Source organism: Prionailurus viverrinus, chromosome A3 (assembly GCF_022837055.1).
Source record: "Prionailurus viverrinus isolate Anna chromosome A3, UM_Priviv_1.0, whole genome shotgun sequence".
Classification (NCBI taxonomy): domain Eukaryota; kingdom Metazoa; phylum Chordata; class Mammalia; order Carnivora; family Felidae; genus Prionailurus; species Prionailurus viverrinus.
In genome coordinates this window covers 121284073-121305736 of record NC_062563.1, presented here as the reverse complement: position 1 = coordinate 121305736, position 21664 = coordinate 121284073, and the positions used below count along the sequence as shown (strand labels likewise).

Below are 21664 nucleotides of genomic sequence, written 5' to 3'. Positions count from 1 at the left end.
CACGATCTCGCGGTCCGTGAGTTCGAGCCCCGCGTCGGGCTCTGGGCTGATGGCTCAGAGCCTGGAGCCTGTTTCCGATTCTGTGACTCCCTCTCTCGCTGCCCCTCCCCCGTTCATGCTCTGTCTCTCTCTGTCCCAAAAATAAATAAACGTTGAAAAAAAAAAAAAAAAATTTAAAAAAAAAAAAAAAATAAAATAAAATTATCACTATTCAGAAATATGGAGCCAAAGCAAAAATTAGAGATTCTTTCCACTCAGGCCTTCAGATCTCTCCCTCCACCACCACCCCAAGGACCCATACTTGTCTCTGGTCAACCAGGACTTGCTGGGGAGGGCTGTAAGGTCAAGGCTTGTAAGGGAGGCTGGGGGAGCCAGTGGCCAAAAAGCCAGGGATTCAAGAAGAGAAAAATGACAGATATGGTATATTAAAAATAAATAAATAAATAAGAGGAAGAGAAGAGGAAGAAGGGGAGCTAATGTAGATGAGGAAGTGAGGACGAGGCACGGCTCGTGGGGGACTACCCTGCCTTTCCTGCCTATCCGGGGCAGACAATGCAGAAACAAGAAAAGGCATAAGCCTCATAGGGGGGCTTCTCCGCCGCCGGGCATCAGACAAGCCCCAGCAGGGTGGGCTTGCCCTTTGGCCTTGCCTCTGGCCTTGCCCTTTGGGGATATGTGCACAAGCTCTAGTGTGACCTGCAAGCACTTCTGTTTGGGGTCAGATTCCTGATTCCTAGGTGCACAATACTCCCTACCACTACCAGTGCCCAAGTCCATGGCTGAAGAAAGGGCTCAGATCCGGGCCAAGCGCTAGAGCAGCCAGTGTAGCCAGAACTCGTGGCTGCCACGGCCCCTTCTCTCTCAGGACCGGCTCGTCCCTCCCCCTGGTGGCTGGAGAAGGGGACCAGATTGCAGGTGCTGAAAGGGCTGCTCAACTCAGAACTGTAACACCTCAACTCACAAACTTCCAAAGGGCTGTCAAGAGTTCATTAATTATAGATTGAACGATGGTTCAAATACCACCTAAGGAACTTGTAAAAGGAACGACTCGCCTGTGAGGTTCCACCAAACTTTGGGGGTTTTTGATATTGTTTCCTTGTTTTTGTTGTTTCCTTCTCTGATGAATTTAAAAAACAAAAGAAAAAGAAAAAGAAAAAGTGTAAGGGTTCTCCTATCCTCCTTCCTCCCTCCAGAAACCTCACGGACTTTCCTGAGTGAAGTGCATATGGGATGCTACAATTACAGAGCTTACAAACGAAAGGGAACAAATTCAGATTACCTGCAAATATGAAATGAACTACAGTGTACAAGGGGTGCTCGGTCCTCTTCACCGCTCTGAAAAATGTCTGCGAAATGGTAACAGGCACCTCGATTTCTAATTTACAAATGACAACACGGGTGAAAAAAGCAGTAGGATTTGGTGGAGGAAAAAAAAAATCCATGTTGGTTATTTCCCTTCTAGGGAGAGTCAGTTTGTACGTGAGGCCCACACTTGTCTTTGTCTCTTACTTCCTATTTGATGTTTTTCAGGAGGGCTGTCCGGGCATTCACAACTGCTTTGAAGGCATCTTCACTACCAGGCGCCACGCACTTGTCAGGGTGAAGCAGCACAGCGAGTTTCCGATAGGCTTTGTTGACTTCGTCCCTACGAGAGAGCAGCAAAGCTCTGTGTCAGCCAGAGGCCAGCCCCCGCCCCCTGCAGCTGGGCTGTCAGGGGTTCCATAATAACTCTTGCAGAAAGTGTCTCCCAAATAATGACCACCTCTTCTCAAAAGGGGGACTAAAGGACTAGGAGACCAACAATATACAAATAAGTAATACGTTACATAAAAGTAGAAAAAGAAACACAGGGTGAAGTGAGTATGGAAACCCCAAGAAAGCCCTTGGTAAAAGAAAGATCCGATGAAAAGGTCCGCAGTACCCAGCAGGCACTCACGATGAGGGTGTGGGGCGATTGCGGAAGGCCTCTGGAACAGGGTTCTGAAGGAAGGTGGGGAAAGACAGAGCAACTGGGAGAGAGCTGGCAAAGACTAGGAACAGCAGGGCCACGGCATGAAGTTCCATGAGGACACCGCTGGGAGGTAACAAAAACAAAGTTGGTCAGGAAGCAGGGGTCAGTAGGAGAAGGGCCTTGAAACTAAAACAACAAAAAAGTGGATTTGATGAACGATGACATCAGTAGGTGTTTCGTGACAAAAGGGTGCTAAGAAAGCTGTTTTTTGAACTTGGGAGACAGGTAGGAAGGAGGTTGTCACAATAACCCAAGCACAAGTCCCAAGAGTCTGGATCAAGGTGTTTGTGGAGACAAACAAGCAAAGACGAGAGACAACATTATGAGTTGGCAGAAGCAGATGATGAGCTGGATGTACGGGTGGAGAAAATGTTAGGAAATGGGCTGAAAGGAGTTCCAGGGTCACAGGAACTCAGGCTCGGGGAAGATGGTCACACCATTGACCAAGAAAGGGACGCTGCAGAGGGGTACCTGAGAGCTACAGAGAGAGAGAAGTGAACATAATCCAGAGAGGAAAGGAGGAGCACAGAATGTGTCCGCAAAGGCCAGGAAAGCTCCAGGAGGGCTCTTTAGGCTTCGGAGCTCTTCAAGAAGCAGGGACCGGCTGGGGAGGAGCCTGGAGACCACATGCCCCTCTCCCTGCTCTTCAGCATCCTCTGGTGTCAGGCTCCAGACGCTTCTAAGTGCCCAGCGCCTCCTCTGGCCAGGTTTAGCTCTGTCCTTACCAGATGGTTTTATTTCCCACCTTCCTTGTGTAATTCAGGGCTCCAATTATCCTATAAGCCTGGATGTGGTGCTTTCCCAAATGCCCTAGTTTTTCTCCTTCCTTTTTTATCAGAAGGATTTCTATTTGGCTCTCTGAATTAGAGATGGTCTTTGATTATCTTGCAGGTGACGGAAAATTTGTGTCTACCTGGAAAGACTGAGGCCACAGGGTCATCTTAACAGTTCAGGCTGGGGGCATGTATTGTAAGGTTTTTTTCGCTTTCTGCTCTCAGACGAGTCCTGAATTTTCTTGTTTTAAAACATGCACGGGGCTTTTTTACTTTTGATATTAGCTAACAAAAATCCTATTTTCCCTCTCTGAAGAAATCTGAATTGCCAGAATTCTTCTCCAAAATAAAAAATATATTAAATATTTTTAACAAAGGAACATATTAATTCTACTGAAAATGAAAATTTTCTCAAAGTTCAAGAATAGTAAACACATCACTGAGCAGACAATAAAACTCTTTATACCTTTAAAAACTGCTTATAGGTTCTCTGAAATGTGCTCACTGCCATATAAAATTTGTTTGATAGACCCAGAGAAACAAAGATAAGAAAAGTACATGTTTATATTGATTAACAATATAGAACTTAAGGAGGTCCTATAAATTTTGGTAGATTCCAATTAACATAGTAAATAAGTAAGGAACCCAAATTTCATTTTTCCTTCCTGTTCTAAGTTAACTAACAAGTAGACTTTCTTCATTTTAGAGCCAATATCTCTTGGAGGTGAAACGGAAGACTTTAGAAGGAGACTATGGAAATCCAAAAGGACATTTAAAAGGCACAATTGATTGACTATATACATGAGACCATCTGAATTGTTCAGGTGCTTAAAGCCTCCTCAGTAATGCCTGGCAAGTCACGGTGACCAGTTACTGTCTTCCTCTCCCCCTCCCCTCTTGCCTTCTAGACTCGAAGATATGCTATGAGGCCAAAATGGAAAAGAGAAACTTAATGCTATTGGTGCCAAGAAGGCATTTCAACATGTAGTTTTCTTTTGTGGGAATAAAGATGAAAAAGTAGAAAGGGAGAAGGATGGGGAGAAAAGTTATGGTATAAAATAAAAAGATCCGAGAACCCTTATAATTTCAATAAAAATTATAATATGTGCAGTAACAGAAGCGTTATATTGTTAAAAGTTATATAACCATACTGAACAAGGATTTATTTTTACACAAGCAACAAAGAAAAGTGATTGTATTTCTCTTCCTCCCAAATATTTCTTTTGGCTAAAAATAAAACCATTTAACATAAATTCACACACAGATGAGGACCTAGCAGTATTTTAAGTGCAGTAGAAAAGAGACAGAATCAGCCTAGGGTCCTTGACCATGTGTTTAGTCTCACGAATCCCAGTTTTCTCACCTATAAAATGAAATGTTTGGATAAGCTGCTAACGTTCTTTTCCTCTTCTTTTTTTAAAAAAAAATTTTTTTAACATTTATTTATTTTTGAGACAGAGAGAGACAGAGCATGAACGGGGGAGGGGCAGAGAGAGAGGGAGACACAGAATCTGAAACAGGCCCCGGGCTCTGAGCTGTCAGCACAGAGCTGGACGCGGGGCTCGAACTCACAGACTGTGAGATCATGACCCGAGCTGAAGTCGGATGCTCAACCGACTGAGCCACCCAGGCGCCCCAGTTCTTTTCCTCTTCTAAAGCTCTATGATTTTGTAAGGTATTTTTTTTTAAGGTTACATTTGCTTGTAGGCTCTTTTTCAACACAGACAAAATCAGAGCATGCTGTTTCAGAAAGTTTTTATGCAATACACCACAAAGTTCCTTCATCAGGCAACTGTGCCCTCTATTTTGTTTCTCTGGTACTCAGTTAATTCAGTGAAGAAGAGTTATAACATAATCTAATACATTTCTACAAACTTCATATTTCTAGCCAATTACAAGGAGATGTACCGGACCTATAATATTGACAACTGATAGCACTCAGCACTAATATCCTAGAGCATTGCTTACCTTGAGGCCCCAGGTTTGACTCCCAACATGTCCCAACTGTCCTTACTGTTTCGAATTCTGCGAATGGTGTCTGCTTGTTCTTTGGTGAAACTAGCGCTGCTATTCGTGATAGGACGTTTCCCGCCATTTTCACATAAATCAACTATGGATACGTAAAAGGTCTGCAAAAAGAGAGCATCCCAGAATAGAACTGACTTTGTGAAAACAGGAATTCCTTTTAAGCATAACTTAAAGAATTTTAATACATTCCAATAACTCTTAAAATTCACCATAAAGCAAATATAGTTTGGAAGATTTTTTTTCTTTCATCCTACTGTGTATGTTTATATGTGTGTGCGTGTGCTCGTGTATTTTTTTTAAGAACACAAAAGTACAAGGAATAACATTTAAATGGCTCATAATCCTATTCTCAAATAACCATACTTGAAGTTACAAAGTAGTAGATGAGGGGCGCCTGAGTGTCTCAGTCGGTTGAGCGTCTGACTTCGGCTCAGGTCATGATCTCACAGTTTGTGAGTTCGAGCCCCGCGTCGGGCCCTGTGCTGACAGCTCAGAGCCTGAAGCCTGCTTCAGATTCTGTGTTTCCCTCTCTCTACCCCTTACCCGCTCTGTCTCTGTCTCTCAAAAGAGAATAAATGTTAAAAAAAAAAAGTAGTAGATGAATACCGTTAGAAAAATTCAAATGGTAAATGAAAGTGTAAAATGAAAACTATGTCTCTCTGTCCCTCAAGTTCTTCTCCTTGAAGTAACCATTGTTAATATTTTTTTTTAGTATCTTTCCAGAAAAATTTTCTATCAGAATACCAGTACCTCCATCTACACACTAAATTTTTACATAAAAGAGAGCAGATTAAACATACTGCTTAGCTCCTTACATTTTTTCACATAAAAATAGACCTTGGGCCCTTTCTCCAGCTGCCTCTAGACACTTTCTTCCTTTTTAATGACTGTTCAGTATTCCACTGTGTGACTATATCTTAATTTATTTAACCAACTCCCTATTTTCGTAGACAAGGCTATTGTTTCCAGGTTTTGCTACTGCACACAGTGTTTTAGTGAATACTTTGTGTGTGTGTGTGTGTGTGTGTGTGTGTGTGTGTGTGTGTGTGAGTGTGTGTGTATCTCCACACACTTGTGGAGATACTGCTTTAAAACAAATTCCTAAAAGCAGAAGTACTAAACAACAGTGTACGGGCATTTTAATTTTTGATTTTGACAATTTTCATACAAAAAAACGGTGCCGTTTACACTCCCATCACAGTGTCTGACAGTGTTATTTCTCTACACCCTTGTCACTATGGGGCATAATCATACAGCTTCCCTTCTGCCAAACCTACATGTGTCACACAGTTTTAATTTGCATTTCTTTAATTTTAAGTGAAGTGGAGTGTCTTTTCATATGCTTATTGCTTTTTCTGTAAATTGTTCAGATTCGTTGCCTATTTTTTTTGTCTGAAGTGAAAACTATTTTTTGATCCTGCTCATATCTCATACTCTGTGCACTGTCACCATAGAGACTACGCAAACTGAAAAAGAGAGAAAAAGGGAAGAAAAATAAACATAGACTCAAGGACGGTGGGACAAAATCAAATGGTCTGATACACATGCAACTGGAGTCCCAGAAGGAAAAGAGTAGAAACAGAGCCAAAAAACTTTAAAAAAAAATTTTTTTTAGTCTTTATTTTTGAAAGGGAGAGAGAACATGAGCAGGGGAGGAGCAGAGAGAGAAGGAGACACAGAATTCTAAGCAGGCTCCAGGCACTGAGCTGTCAGCACAGAGCCCGACACGGGGCTCAAACTCACAAACCGCGAGATCATGACCCGAGCCGAAATCTGATGCCCAATCGACTGAGCCACCCGGACACCCTGAGCCAAAAAACTTTTGAACAAATAGTGGTGAAAAACACCTGCCTAGCAATCTGAGAAACTCAAGAAACACCACGCAGGGCAAATATAAAGAGAACCACACCCAGGCACATGGTCCACATGCTAAAAGCCAAAGATGAACTCTTGAAAGTGGCTGGATGGGGAAAAAAACACAACACATTATGTACAAAAGAATAAGAGTAAAAATGGGTGCTAACGTCTCATGAGATTCAACACAGGCCAGGAGAGAATGGACCATTGCCTTTGAAGTGCTGAAAGAAATTTAATTTTCAACAGTCATTATTTATAGTCCTTGAAGAAGTCACTTTACTACTCTTAGATACTGTAACATCAGAAATGAGAACAATACCCATCATACAGTAAGAGTCTCAAATGAGATGAAACACGTAAACTTCGCCAGAATGATAAAATACTATTCAAATGATTAAGCATCGTTACTGCACATGAATAGGTACAAACTCACACAGGACCATGTGCTAAATGGGATACAGAGTGTGGCAAGCCAACATCAACCTTATTTGGTCTTGAAATAGAAGCTACTGATGCCCAATTCAGCCTGTCAGCCAAGGATGAAACTTGTCTTCTAGTAGGGGCGGTGACATCTTATGAGAAAGAAATTCAGCATAAAAGATTAAATAAAATCCCACTCAATAATTAAGAACAACTCGTTACAGTATAGCTACACTCTTTGAAATGTTAAAAATTCCCAAAATATCAGATATATTCATTAGAAAAAATGCATAATTCATGCCACCACTTACCTCCAAATGTATCTGTAATTAAGAGTTGACTTTATAATTTATTATTTTAAAAAGCCTCATTCCCTTAAAATGATTCAAGATTAGTAATTTCTTAAAAATGACCATTCATTCAGGTTGCAATATGAGTACATCCTTCCATCGCCTACTTGGTGGGTAAGACCTTATTTTTATGTGTGACTGGCTGGACTCTGCAATGACAGTCCCCTATTCTCTAGCTGCACCATACACATTCACTCTGGCAAGGCAATTTTGCCAAAGTAATGCTTCCACATAACTATGCGTGCAAATGTAACACCATTAACCAAAGGCAGTTTTAAAGAAAATCTTTGTTCTACTGTCAGTATATAATACCTGTCGTTAAACTTGATGATCATCAGAATCACCTAGAAAGGTTTTTCAAAATATAGATTCCTGAGCTCCATCACAACACTAAGCTTCTGGTGGGTCTAGAGCCCAGAAATCTGTATTTTGAAGAATTTCCCATAGTAACTCTGACAATCACCCAGGTCTGTAGTCAGCAAGCAGACATCACACATACACACACACACACACACACACACACACACACACACACACTCTCTCTCTCTCTCTCTCTCTCTCTCTCTCTCTCTCCCCCCCCCTTTCTCTCTATCTTTTTCTCACCAGCTTCTGAAAGACCAAGCTTATTCTAATGACAAATTCCTATTACATTTTTGTTTCTCATAATTTAAACTAAAACTGGGCATGGTCAGCCTTGATACAAACAAAACAATGCTAGTTTACCTGGAACATTTCATTGATTCCTTCTCCGGTTTGTGCTGAAGTTTCAAAGTACAAGAACCCTTTGCTTTCGGCCCAGAGACGCCCTTCGCTTTCATCTACACAGCGGTGCTTGGTACAGTCAATCTGAAATAGGAAGTTGGAGGACAGAGAGAAGACCCCAAACATGACCCACTAAAACAGGCCCAGTGAGGTCTTCATCAATTCTTTCTTGAAGCAAAAACCACTCCTAAAGGAACCCCCAGCACTAGTATATGCAATTATACGGACCACAAGGGACAAAAAAAATCGCTAATATTGAACACAGACTGATATTCTGTGGCAAAATGGCAAGTGCCTGTCCCACACTTCCCCACTTTTTCCTTTGAGAAAACTCTTCCTACTCAGAAGGTCTACCTATCCTGCTCAGTCACCAATACCCTTCCCCAAGTATGGCACCAGAAGAAAATGGATAAATATCCTGGTACACCAGAGTTTGTGGTATTATTCCTTATGTCTTAGGGACATAGGTTTTGAAAAGATGTTGATTCCTATATCATAGAATAAGGACTTCTTTTCATTTCTTCCCCCAAACTCAGAGCTGCACTCCTCCCATAATGAATTCAGAAGGTTGAGCAGACATTTCCAAAGCAGTTACCTTGTTGGCACACACCGCAAATACAATATTTTCCATGCTTCCATGAGGTCCAAGGTCTTGTTTCATCTCTGCCAGCCAAGCATCAAGGGCATCAAAGGAGTCCTTCTGCCCAACATCATAGACCAGTATTACACCCTGTGTATCCTTGTAAAACTCATTACGAACCTTCACATAAAAGAACAGGTGCACAAATTGTAGGTTTTGTCATTTTATAAGAATATATCTCACAGTCATGAATGTAACAAAGTGTGTTCTTTGGTGTAGTCATAGTATTTGCTATTATATCTCAATATCTACTGGTCTTTAAGGGACTTTTTAGAAAATCAAAATAACATGATAAAAAAAAATAGCCTAGTACAAGCCTAGTTTTCATCTTGTGATGAAAACAACAGCCTCCTGCCCCACCCTCCTCACCTTGAGTTCCATTCCCTGGAGACAATCTTTTCGATTTTCTTTTATTTATTTAAAAAAATTTTTTATGTTTATTTTATTTTGAGGGGGGAGGGGCAGAGAGAGACAGAGACACAGAATCTGAAGCAGGCTCCAGGCCCTGAGCTGTCAGCACAGAGTCCGACATGGGGCTCAATCTCACAAACCACGAGATCATGACCTGAGCCAAAGCTGGACGCTCAACCGACTGAGCCACCCAGGCACCCCAAGGCAAATTTGTCTAATGTTTATTTATTTTTGAGAGACAGAGACAGAGAAAGCATGAGCACGGGAGGGGCAGAGAGAGAGGGAGACACAGAATCTGAAGCAGGCTCCAGGCTCCAAGTTGTCAGCACAGAACTGGACACGGGGCTCAAACCCACAGACCGCGAGTTCATGACCAGAGCCGAAGTCGGACGTTTAACTGACTGAGCCACCCAGGCGCCCTGAGGCAATCAATCTTTAATTCTTGTTAGTAGACCTTAAAATAACACAAATTCCATAGAGTGAAGCTCTTCTTAGGAAGAACCAGAAAGTGAGTGAACAATGAAGAACTTAAGGAAAAAATGACATAAGCGTCAGCAATAGGCACAGACCTCTATATATCACATCCCAAAGCTGGCTCCCCCAGAACATCAGGCAGAGCTTCCCCATGACTCTTGGGTCTGCACACCAACTTTAGAACTCTGCACTCAGAGCCTCAGTGTGATGTAATGGGAAAGAGCACAGGCTCTGGAGTCAGATCTGGGTTCACACTTACTTACTAGTTGTGTGATCTTGGGCAAGTCACTTAACCTCTCTGTATCTCAGTTTCCTCATCTGTAAAATGGGGACAATACCACTTCACAGGGTTATTATGAGGATTAAATGAGATACTGAAGGCAAATCACCTAAATGGTGCCTGGAAAACAGTGTATATAAGCACCTTCCTCCTTCCTTCCTCACATTCATTCTGATTGTCCTCCTTTGATATTTAAAAAAATTTTTTTTCAATGTTTATTTATTTTTGGGACAGAGAGAGACAGAGCATGAACGGGGGAGGGGCAGAGAGAGAGGGAGACACAGAATCGGAAACAGGCTCCAGGCTCTGAGCCATCAGCCCAGAGCCCGACGCGGGGCTCGAACTCACGGACCGCGAGATCGTGACCTGGCTGAAGTCGGACGCTTAACCGACTGCGCCACCCAGGCGCCCCTCCTTTGATATTTTTTATTAGAAACGGTGTCTCGCTTCTGGGGCATGTACGTAACTCTAGGAAGAGGCAGCACGAAGTACAGGACACCCTGACGTGGCAGAGGCAATGACAGGTGGGGTGGGTGAGGAACGACACTGACAGATTGGGGGTTTCAGCCAAAATTCCAGTAAGAACCTTGACAGAGGCCACGCATTACCCACCTTCTCATGGAATTCCAGTATATACGCACTCACGCTGGATATGCGGTAAGAAACGAAGACATCTTACACGCATCAGGCATGAAGTTTAGGTTTCTGAGTACAGATAGACCCCTGAACCAAGACTGCCTATGCCTACTAATTTGCAGAAACAGAAGAAGCTATCCTCTACAATTAAGACCAACAAAACCATAAAGAATGTAAAGTGATGAACGGCAAGAGTCTTCTCCCCAGTCCTCATGGTCCTCAGCCCGCCCACAGTAGTGAAAACGGCCTCTCCCTTCTTTCCTGAAACTCATGTTGCCTTGGCTCCCATACACCACCTTCTCCAGGTTCTTAATTGATCTTTTACCAACTCCTCCTCTCTCCATTGCTCCCGCTCCAGCCTGCCACCATCCTTCCCCAAATCCTGTCCCGGGCCCTCAGACTTTCTTCTTCCATCCTTCCTCCCAACTCAGCAACACCAGCCACCTGCACAGTTTCAACTGTGAGATCCTGCAAGGTGAGCCTTTTCATCTGTTCTCGCAGACCTGCATTTCCAATTAGCTCTAGACTCTTCCAGCTGAATGTCCTGCCAGAATCTCAAATTCAATGTGTACAACAGAAAAGCCTCCATCTTACTCCTTCCCAATCTCTTCCTTCCCTTGAACTTCTAGTCATAATAGAGGCACACCATTCTCTGAGTCACGTGGATTGAAAGCCTAGCGTTAACCTTTGCTGCTTTCCTCTGCCTTTTTGCACATCAGGGACAAACAATCCTGTAGAAGCTTCCTCTGCCATATTTCCTGCACCTGTCACTTCCTTTCCATTTCCACTTGCCAACATTACACTATCTCTTGACTACCAGTCCAAGAATTTTCTAAGTAATCTCCCCAGCAACATTATACATACTGTGTATTTATCTTTTGAAAGCCCTGGTTCAAAAATTCTTTAGTGTTTCCCTACTGCCAACCTCCTAAAGTTCAAATTCTTTTAATTGACGTTAAAAGTTTCTGATCAGTCCTCCACCAACTCTCCAGTCTTACCCGCCTCCTACCTGCTGCACTTCAAACTGGATAATCTCTCTTTCCCCAAACCTAATTCCACCTGGAAACAGACACCTCTTTACCTTCAATCTTTCAAGTTTAGCTATAACACCGTATCTTTCATGTAGTTTTTCTCTGCCCGTGCCTCATCATCTAACCTCCTACCCCTGCCAAACAGAATCTAACTTCTTCATCCCTGAAACACCACAGGCTCTGCGCTTCTAGTAGCGCTTGTTATCACTTCCTGTCTAGTTTTATAGTTGGTAGCATATACAGCTGCCTTCCCCACTAGACTGTAAGAATGTGAAGGCATGCATCCTGATACGTCCATCTTTGTGTCGCCAGCAGGGCCTAGCAGGTGAAAGTATTTGAGACATTTTAAATCAAGAATAGCTGAATGTCAGGGGGCGCCTCGGTGGCTCAGTCGGTTGAGTGTCCAACTTCAGCTCAGGTCATGATCTCGCAGTTCGTGGGTTCGAGCCCCGCGTCGGGCTCTGCGCGGACAGCTCAGAGCCTAGAGCCTGCTTCAGATTCTGTGTCTCCCTCTCTCTGCCCCTTCCCCGCTCATGCTCTGTCTCTCTCTGTCTCTCAAAAATGAATAAACATTAAAAAAAATAAAAAAGAATAGCTGAATGTCAGGAATGGAAGTAGAGGCCAAAGGGGAAAGGAACGAATTCCAAGATGCAAATGATGTTATCCAGAGGGAGATTTGTGTGTAAACAGAGACTTAGGCAAGCCCCACGGATTTCTCTTTCAACTGACTCAAGTTCAAGTCTGGGCTCAGCAGCTAGTTACCTCTGTAATCTTGAGTAAGTGGTTTTATGACCTCAAGCTTTCGTTTCCTCATCTGTAAAAACGAAAAGGTCAAAGTCGATGCCTCAATGGTCCCCTACAGTTCTATTATTCTCATCTCCCAAAACAGCTTTCTAATATTAGTCCTGGAAGTCTTGCTGCATCCAAAGTTTAATTAAATAGGATGCTAAGGGAATCGGGATTATTTCTTAAAGCAAAGATGGCAAACTTTCCAGCTTATAGGTCAGAGAAAGCTGCTAGTTTAATATCACTCAGGCCTCAAGAGGTTTCTATAGACCATGTAACTCCTACCAACAAGCCCCAGAATATAGTTGTGTACATCAGTGGAAGCAGGACTGCTGGTAAGATACAGGCCCTCCATTCCCTCACAATCCTCTCTGAGAGTGCTGTCTCACAGTCTAAGCGACTGTCCTTTCTCAGCAGACCCTTTGGGTAAACCCGTCTGGAGGACAGATGACAACAGAAGCTTCAATGGAGGACAGGCCTCAAGGACAGGGGGAAGTCAGGGATCATGAGAATGGCTATGGGTGCTTCAAAACCAGGTGTGTGCTGAGCAAAAGTATACTTTGGGCAGCTTGGGACTTAGGAAGAAGACGGCTTCGGTCTTGTCAAAAAGGAGGGTTTGAGCTGCAGCCAGCCAACTATTTGGAGAAAAAAGGAGAAATCAAAGCTATTCAGAGAAAAGGTACTTCAGAAGTGGTGATTTCAAGGACCTTCTATTAATTATGCCTCTATCTTTTTAAGCTGCTGAAAAAAAGCTATCATAATTTCAGGTTGCATTGACGGAAGTCTGGTATCTAATGGTAGGAAGTAGAGGAACACTCAGTGTTTTTCACTAGACAATCTGTAATGTTATGTTCGGTCCCCACCTCCCTATCAACTAACTAGAAATTACCCACAAAGGATGCTGATAGGCCCAGCTGGGGCAGGACTAGAAAATATTTTACCTGAAAAAGACCAGATTAACAAATATTTGAAAGTTCTCTTGTAGAAGCACAGACTCAGTATGTTGCTCCAAAAACAAGGCCAGAATTAATACTGAATGTCAAAGGAAGGCAGCCTTCATAAGGGAGCCGTTAATCTAGAGTTTTTAACTCTATGAAGGATGAACTTGTGAAGCAGTGTGACCCCATCATTAGAGACATTCATTCTCCAAACTATTCAGTCTGTACCACTCAAAACTATCCCGTGTACCATCCCTGGATTCCCACCAATCTAAGTAATCCTTACTTATCCATCAATGCTCAATATAAACATTGTTTCCTTCAACAAGACTTCTTGTCCTCCAAGATAAGCTAGGGCTGGATATTAAATGCTCCTAAGCAATCTGTCATTTGTTCAACATGTTGTGCTCTGACATATTTATGTTCCATGTGGACAGGGGCTATGTATTACCAGTGGCCCACACAGAAACTGGCATATTGGTATGAGGTGAAGAATGATGGCCATTGATCAGGAATGCTACAGAAAGAAATCCTACAATGGGCAGAAAGAAGCTGGACCACATTAGTTCTCAGACATTTTCTAACTCTCCATTTTTATGACTTTGAAGAAATCTAAGATTTATTCTAGCATTTCCAGTAATTAGAATCTGTGTCAAGTTTGTGGTAATCTAGAACTTCTGTTCTTTTTTCACTGACAGTACTCTATACTTGTAAAGTATAAGCCTCCACATTTAAAAAGATTTCATTTTAGGGGCACCTGGGTGGCTCGGTCGGTTGAGCATCTGATTCTTGGTTGTGGCTCAGGTCATGATCTCATAGTTCGTGGGTTCGAGCCCCGTGTTGGGCTCTCTACTGTCAGCATGGAGCCTGCTTTGTTTGGATCCTCTGCCCCCCTCTCTCTCTGGCCCTCTCCTGCTTGCACTCACTCTCTCTCTCTCTCTCTCTCTCTCTCTCTCTCAAAACTAAATAAACATTAAAAAAATAATTCATTTTACCTATATATGTGGGTATATTCACAAGACGGAAGATTTTACAAGCATTACATTATTATTTTTTTTTCCAGGAAGATAGAGTAGATATACTTTTCCCTATTTTTCCTGCTAAGTACAGGTAAAAAACCCCGAGTGTTATATATAAAACCTATATAAGAAGACATTGGAAGGTAGAGAGAAGAAAGCAGATAAGCTAGGGACCTCGAGGCCCAATGAATGACACAGTGGTAAGTTTCCTGGATTTTCTTTTGCCTCATATATCTAAGATATGTAACTGAAGAAGTACAACTTAGAAATGTCAATGGGTACAGACAAATAAAAGCCCAACAAAAGCCTGTTCTCTGTAGCCAAAGGGGCAGATTTCTCATCAGAATCCATGGAGGCCAAAGGAAAGAAGTACACTATTTTTCAAGTGCTGAAAAAATAAAAAAAAAGAAATATCAACCCAGAACCCTATAACAAGAAAAAATATTCTTCAGGCACAAATGGGAAATTGAGACAATCTCAATCAAAGAAAACTAGGAGAGAATCTGTTGTCAGTAGACTTATGCTAAGAGAATGGCTAAAGGAAGTTCTTTAAATAGAAAGGAAATGATGAAGAAGGAGTATGGAATACAGCGAAGGGTGAAAGATCAGAGTAAACAAAAATATGAGTGAATATAACAGGCTTTCTTTCCTTCTTTCTTGAGTTTTCTAAATTATGTGTGACAGTTAAGCAAAGATTAAACACTGTCTCATGCAGTTCTAAAGGTATATAGAGAAAATTTTAAGACAATCATAAATGGGGGAAGATAAAGAGATGCAAAGGGAGGAAAAGTTTCTACAATTCCACTCAAACTGTTAAAATGATGATATCAGAAGACTGTGATAATTAAATAGTGTTATAACTAGACCACCCACTAATGCGGCCATTCAGAGATTTATTCAAAAACACTATGGAGGAGTTTGAGAAGATGGCAGTGTACGAGGACACTGGGCTCACCTCGTCCTGCTGATCACTTAGATTGCACCCACACCTGCCTAAATAACCCAGAAAACCGCCAGAAGACTAGCAAAACAGACTCTCCGGAGCCAAGTGTAGACAAGAGGCCCATGGAAGAGGGTAGGAAGGGCGGAGAGGCGGTACGCACTACACGGACTGGCGGGAGGGAGCCGGGGCGGTGGAGGGGCAGCCCACCCGGCAGGGCAGAGCCCCCGAGTCTGGCTTGCAAAAGCAGAGGGGCCGGACTGCGTGAGTTCTGACAGCCAGCGGGACTTAACATCTGGAATGTTAAAAGTCAACAGCTCTGCTCGGAGAGCGGGAGGGCGAGAGGGCGAGAGGGCGAGAGGACACCAGGAGGGAGAGGTGTTGAGCCCTAGAAGACAGAGCTCAGCTCAGCGGGGAACAAAGGCGCTGACCAGCACCATCTCCCTCTCCCATCCCCCAGCCGAAACCCCAAAGGGAACAGTTCCCGTCACCAAACTTGCTTGCACTGTGCAAACACCCAACACTGTGCTTCTGTGGATCCATCCCTCCGACAGGTGAGCCTCCCGCCTGGTGCTGCAGGGCCTCTCCCACAGGGGACCACCAATGGCAAAGCGATCTGAGCCTGCCCCTCCTGCCCCTGTGCACCTTGCGGATCCACCCTGGCTAATACGCCAGATCCCATCAAAGCAGCACCACAAGCCTGGCAGTGTGCAAGTAGCCCAGACAGGGGCCACACCATTCCACAGTGAATCCTGCCCCTGGGAGAGGGGAAGACAAGGTACACACCAGTCTGACTGTGGCCCCAGTGGTGGGCTGGGGACAGACATCAGATCTGACCGCGGCCCCACCCACCAATACAAGTTACTCCAGACAGCACAGGGGAAGTGCCCTGCGGTTCCACATCACCCCAGGGACTATCCAAAATGACAAAACGTAAGAATTCTCCTCAAAAGAAACTCCAGGAAGTAGAGACAGCTAACGAATTGATCAAAAACGATTTAAGCAATATAACGGAACATGAATTTAGAATGATAGTCATAAAATTAATTGCTGGGCTTGAAAAAAGTATAGAGGACAGCAGAGAATCTATTGCTACAGAGATCAGGGGACTAAGAAATAGTCATGAGGAGCTAAAAAAAGCTATAAATGAGGTGCAAAATAAAATGGAGGCGACCACAGCTCGGATTGAAGAGGCAGAGGAGAGAATAGGTGAATTAGAAGATAAAATTATGGAAAAAGAGGAAGCTGAGAAAAAGAGAGATAAAAAAATCCAGGAGTATGAGGGGAGAATTAGAGAACTAAGTGATGCAATCAAACGCAACAATATCCGTATAATAGGAATCATAGCTGAGAACTTCCCTGATCTGGGGAAGGAAAAAGGCATTGAAATCCAAGGGGCACAGAGAACTCCCTTCAGATGTAACTTGAATCGATCTGCTGCACAACATATCATAGTGAAACTGGCAAAATACAAGGATAAAGAGAAAATTCTGAAAGCAGCTAGGGATAAACATGCTCTAACATATAAAGGGAGACTGATAAGACTAGTGACAGACCTATCTACTGAAACTTGGCAGGCCAGAAAGGAATGGCAGCAAATCTTCAATGCGATGAACAGAAAAATATGCAGCCGAGAATCCTTTATCCAGCAAGTCTGTCATTCAGAATAGAAGGAGAGATAAAGGTCTTCCCAAACAAACAAAAACTGAAGGAATTCATCACCACTAAACCAGCCCTACAAGAGATCCTAAGGGGGATTCTGTGAGTGAAATGTTGCAAGGACCACAAAGTACCAGAGACATCACTACAAGCGTGAAACCTACAGACATCACAATGACTCTAAACCCATATCTTTCTACAACACTGAATGTAAATGGACTAAATGCGCCAACCAAAAGACATAGCGTATCAGAATGGATAAAAAAAAACAAGATCCATCTATTTGCTGTCTACAAGAGACTAATTTTAGACCTGAGGACACTTTCAGATTGAAAGTGAGGGGATGGAGAACTATCTATCATGCTACTGGAAGTCAAAAGAAAGCTGGAGTAGCCATACTTATATCAGACAAAGTAGACTTTAAATTAAAGGCTGTAACAAGAGATGAAGAAGGGCATTATATAATAATTACAGGGTCTATTCATCAGGAAGAGCTAACAATTATAAATGTCTATGCACCGAATACAGGAGCCCCCAAATATATAAAGCAATTAATCACAAACATAAGCAACCTCATTGATAAGAATGTGGTAATTGCAGGGGACTTTAATACTTCACTTACAGTAATGGATAGATCATCTAGACACAGGATCAATAAATTAACAAGGGCCCTGAATGATACATTGGAACAGATGGACTTGACAGATATATTTAGAACTCTGCATCGCAAAGCAACAGGATACACTTTCTTCTCGAGTAACGTGGAACATTCTCCAAGATCGATCACATACTGGGTCACAAAACAGCCCTTCATAAGTATAAAAGAATTCAGATCATACCATGCACACTTTCAGACCACAATGCTATGAAGCTTGAAATCAACCACAGGAAAAAGTCTGGAAAACCTCCAAAAGCATGGAGGTTAAAGAACACCCTACTAAAGAATGAATGGGTCAACCAGGCAATCAGAGAAGAAATTTAAAAATATATGGAAACAAATGAAAATGAAAACACAATAATCCAAACACTTTGGCATGCAGTGAAGGCAGTCCTGGGAGGAAAATACATTGCAATCCAGGCCTATCTCAAGAAACAAGAAAAATCCCAAATACAAAATCTAACAGCACACCTAACGGAAAAAGAAGCAGAACAGCAAAGATACCCCAAACCCAGCAGAAGAAGAGAAATAATAAAGATCAGAGCAGAAATAAACAATATAGAATCTAAAAAAACTGTAGAGCAGATCAATGAAACCAAGAGTTGGGTTTTTGAAAAAATAAACAAAATTGATAAGCCTCTAGCCAGGCTTCTCAAAAAAGAACAGGGAGATGACCCAAATAGATAAAATCATGAATGAAAATGGAATTATTACAACCAATCCCTCAGCAATACAAGCAATTATCAGGGAATACTATGAAAAATTATTTGCCAACAAACTGGACAACCTGGAAGAAATGGACAAATTCCTAAGCACCCACACACTTCCAAAACTCAAACAGGAAGAAATAGAAAACTTGAAAAGACCCATAACCAGTGAAGAAATTGAATCAGTTATCAAAAATCTCCCAACAAATAAGAGTCCAGGACCAGATGGCTTCCCAGGGGAATTCTACCAGACATTTAAAGCAGAGATAATACCTTTCCTTCTCAAGCTGTTCCAAAAAATAGAAAGGGAAGGAAAACTTCCAGACTCATTCTATGAAGCCAGCATTACTTTGATTCCTAAAGCAGAGACCCAGCAAAAAAAGAGAACTATAGGCCAATATCCCTGATGAATATGGATGCAAAAATTCTCAACAAGATACTAGCAACAGCATATAAAAAGAATTATTCACCATGATCAAGTGGGATTCATTCCTGGGATGCAGGGCTGGTTCAACATTCGCAAATCAATCAATGTGATACGTCACATCAATAAAAGAAAAGATAAGAACCATATGATCCTGTCAATTGATGCAGAAAAAAGCATTTGACAAAATTCAGCATCCTTTCTTAATAAAGACCCTCGAGAAGGTCAGGATAGAGGGAACATACTTAAACATCATAAAAGCCATTTATGAAAAGCCCACAGCTAATATCATCCTCAATGGGGGAAAAACTGAGAGCTTTCCCCCTGAGATCAGGAACACGACAGGGATGTCCACTCTCACCACTGATGTTGAACATAGTGTTAGAAGTGCTAGCATCAGGGGCGCCTGGGTGGCGCAGTCGGTTAAGCGTCTGACTTCAGCCAGGTCACGATCTCGCGGTCCGTGAGTTCGAGCCCCACGTCGGGCTCTGGGCTGATGGCTCAGAGCCCGGAGCCTGTTTCCGATTCTGTGTCTCCCTCTCTCTCTGCCCCTCCCCTGTTCATGCTCTGTCTCTCTCTGTCCCAAAAATAAATAAACGTTGAAAAAAAAAATTAAAAAAAAAAAAAGAAGTGCTAGCATCAGCAATCAGACAACAAAAGGAAATCAAAGGAATCCAAATTGGCAAAGATGAAGTCAAGCTTTCGCTTTTTGCAGATGACATGATATTATACATGGAAAACCTGATAGACTCCACCAAAAGTCTGCTAGAACTGATACATGAATTTAGCAAAGTCTCAAGATATAAAATCAATGTACAAAAATCAGTTGCATTCTTATACACTAATAATAAGCAACAGAAAGACAAATAAAGAAACTGATCCCATTCACAATTGTACCAAGAAGCATAAAATACCTAGGAATAAATCTAACCAAAGATGTAAAAGATCTGTATGCTGAAAACTATAGAAAGCTTATGAAGGAAATTGAAGACCTATGGGACCTCATGAAGATAAAAAGCTTCTGCACTGCAAAGGAAACAATCAACAAAACTAAAAGGCAACCAACAGAATGGGAAAAGATATTTGCAAATGACATATCAGACAAAAGGCTAGTATCCAAAATCTATAAAGAGCTCACCAAATAATCCAGTGAAGAAATGGGCAGAAAACATGAATAGACACTTCTCTAAAGAAGACATCCGGATGGCCAACAGGCACATGAAAAGATGCTCAACATCGCTCCTCATCAGGGAAATACAAATCAAAACCACACTCAGATACCACCTCACGCCAGTCAGAGTGACCAAAATGAACAAATCAGGAGACTATAGATGCTGGCGAGGATGTGGAGAAACGGGAACCCTCATGCACTGTTGGTGGGAATGCAAACTGGTGCAGCTGCTCTGGAAAACAGTGTGGAGGTTCCTCAAAAAATTAAAAATAGACCTACCCTAGGACCCAGCAATAGCACTGCTAGGAATTTACCCAAGGGATACAGGAGTGCTGATGCATAGGGGCACTTGTACCCCAATGTTTATAGCAGCACTCTCAACAATAGCCAAATTATGGAAAGAGCCTAAATGTCCATCAACTGATGAATGGAAAAAGAAATTGTGGTTTATATACACAATGGAATACTACGTGGCAATGAGAAAGAATGAAATATAGCCTTTTGTAGCAACGTGGATGGGACTGGAGAATGTTATGCTAAGTGAAATAAGTCATACAGAGAAAGACGGATACCAGATGTTTTCACTCTTACGTGGATCCTGAGAAACTTAACAGAAGACCATGGGGGAGGGGAAGAAGAGACTCTTAAAAACTGAGAACAGGGGCGCCTGGGTGGCGCAGTCGGTTAAGCGTCCGACTTCAGCCAGGTCACGATCTCGCGGTCCGTGAGTTCGAGCCCCGCGTCGGGCTCTGGGCTGATGGCTCAGAGCCTGGAGCCTGTTTCCGATTCTGTGTCTCCCTCTCTCTCTGCCCCTCCCCCGTTCATGCTCTGTCTCTCTCTGTCCCAAAAATAAATAAACGTTGAAAAAAAAAATTAAAAAAAAAAAAACTGAGAACAGGCGCACCTGGGTGGCGCAGTTGGTTAAGCGTCCGACTTCAGCCAGGTCACAATCTCGCGGTCCGTGAGTTCGAGCCCCGCGTCAGGCTCTGGGCTGATGGCTCAGAGCCTGGAGCCTGTTTCCGTTTCTGTGTCTCCCTCTCTCTCTGCCCCTCCCCTGTTCATGCTCTGTCTCTCTCTGTCCCAAAAATAAATAAACGTTGAAAAAAAAAATTAAAAAAAAAAAACAAAAAAAAACTGAGAACAAACTGAGGGTTGATGGGGGGTGGGAGGAGGGGAGGGTGGGTGATGGGTATTGAGGAGGCCACCTGTTGGGATGAGCATTGGGTGTTGTATGGAAACCAATTTGACAATAAATTTCATATTAAATAAATAAATAAATAATAAAATAAAATCCAATTTAATTACTTTCAGAAAAAAAAAAAAAAACCACTATGGACAAATCAAATGGAATTCAAAAAGTGTTCAACTAACCCATAGATGGCAGGGAACAGAAAACAGAGAACTGGAAAATAGAACAAACAGAAAATGAAAAATAAATGGCAGACTTGTGCCCCAATATATTCATAATTACATTAAACATAAGTGGTCTAAAGATTTCAATTAAAGGACAGAAATTGGCATAATAGATTGAAAAACATGACCCATGTCTATAAGACAGTTACTTCAAATACAATGATATAAGCAGACTGAAAGTAAAAAGATAGAAAAGGATATATCATGCAAACATTAAAGGAAAGCAAAAATGGGCTATATTAATATCAGATAAAGTAGACATCAGAGCAAAAATGA

General features: G+C 42.3%; 1 protein-coding gene across 2 annotated transcripts in view; it reads right to left on the bottom strand.

The window, feature by feature from the left end:
* Positions 1 to 202: 202 nt before the first annotated feature.
* The window catches only part of DNAJC27 (DnaJ heat shock protein family (Hsp40) member C27), a 32625-nt gene continuing 11163 nt past the window's right edge, over positions 203 to 21664 (bottom strand). For both annotated transcript variants that reach the window (XM_047854562.1, XM_047854563.1), the window contains exons 4-7: positions 8797 to 8961; positions 8163 to 8285; positions 4753 to 4913; positions 203 to 1645 (exon numbers count right to left, since the gene is read on the bottom strand). In XM_047854562.1, the coding sequence (XP_047710518.1) occupies positions 1513 to 1645; positions 4753 to 4913; positions 8163 to 8285; positions 8797 to 8961 (582 nt within the window). In that variant the 3' untranslated portion in view covers positions 203 to 1512. The remainder of the gene's footprint in view (positions 1646 to 4752; positions 4914 to 8162; positions 8286 to 8796; positions 8962 to 21664) is intronic.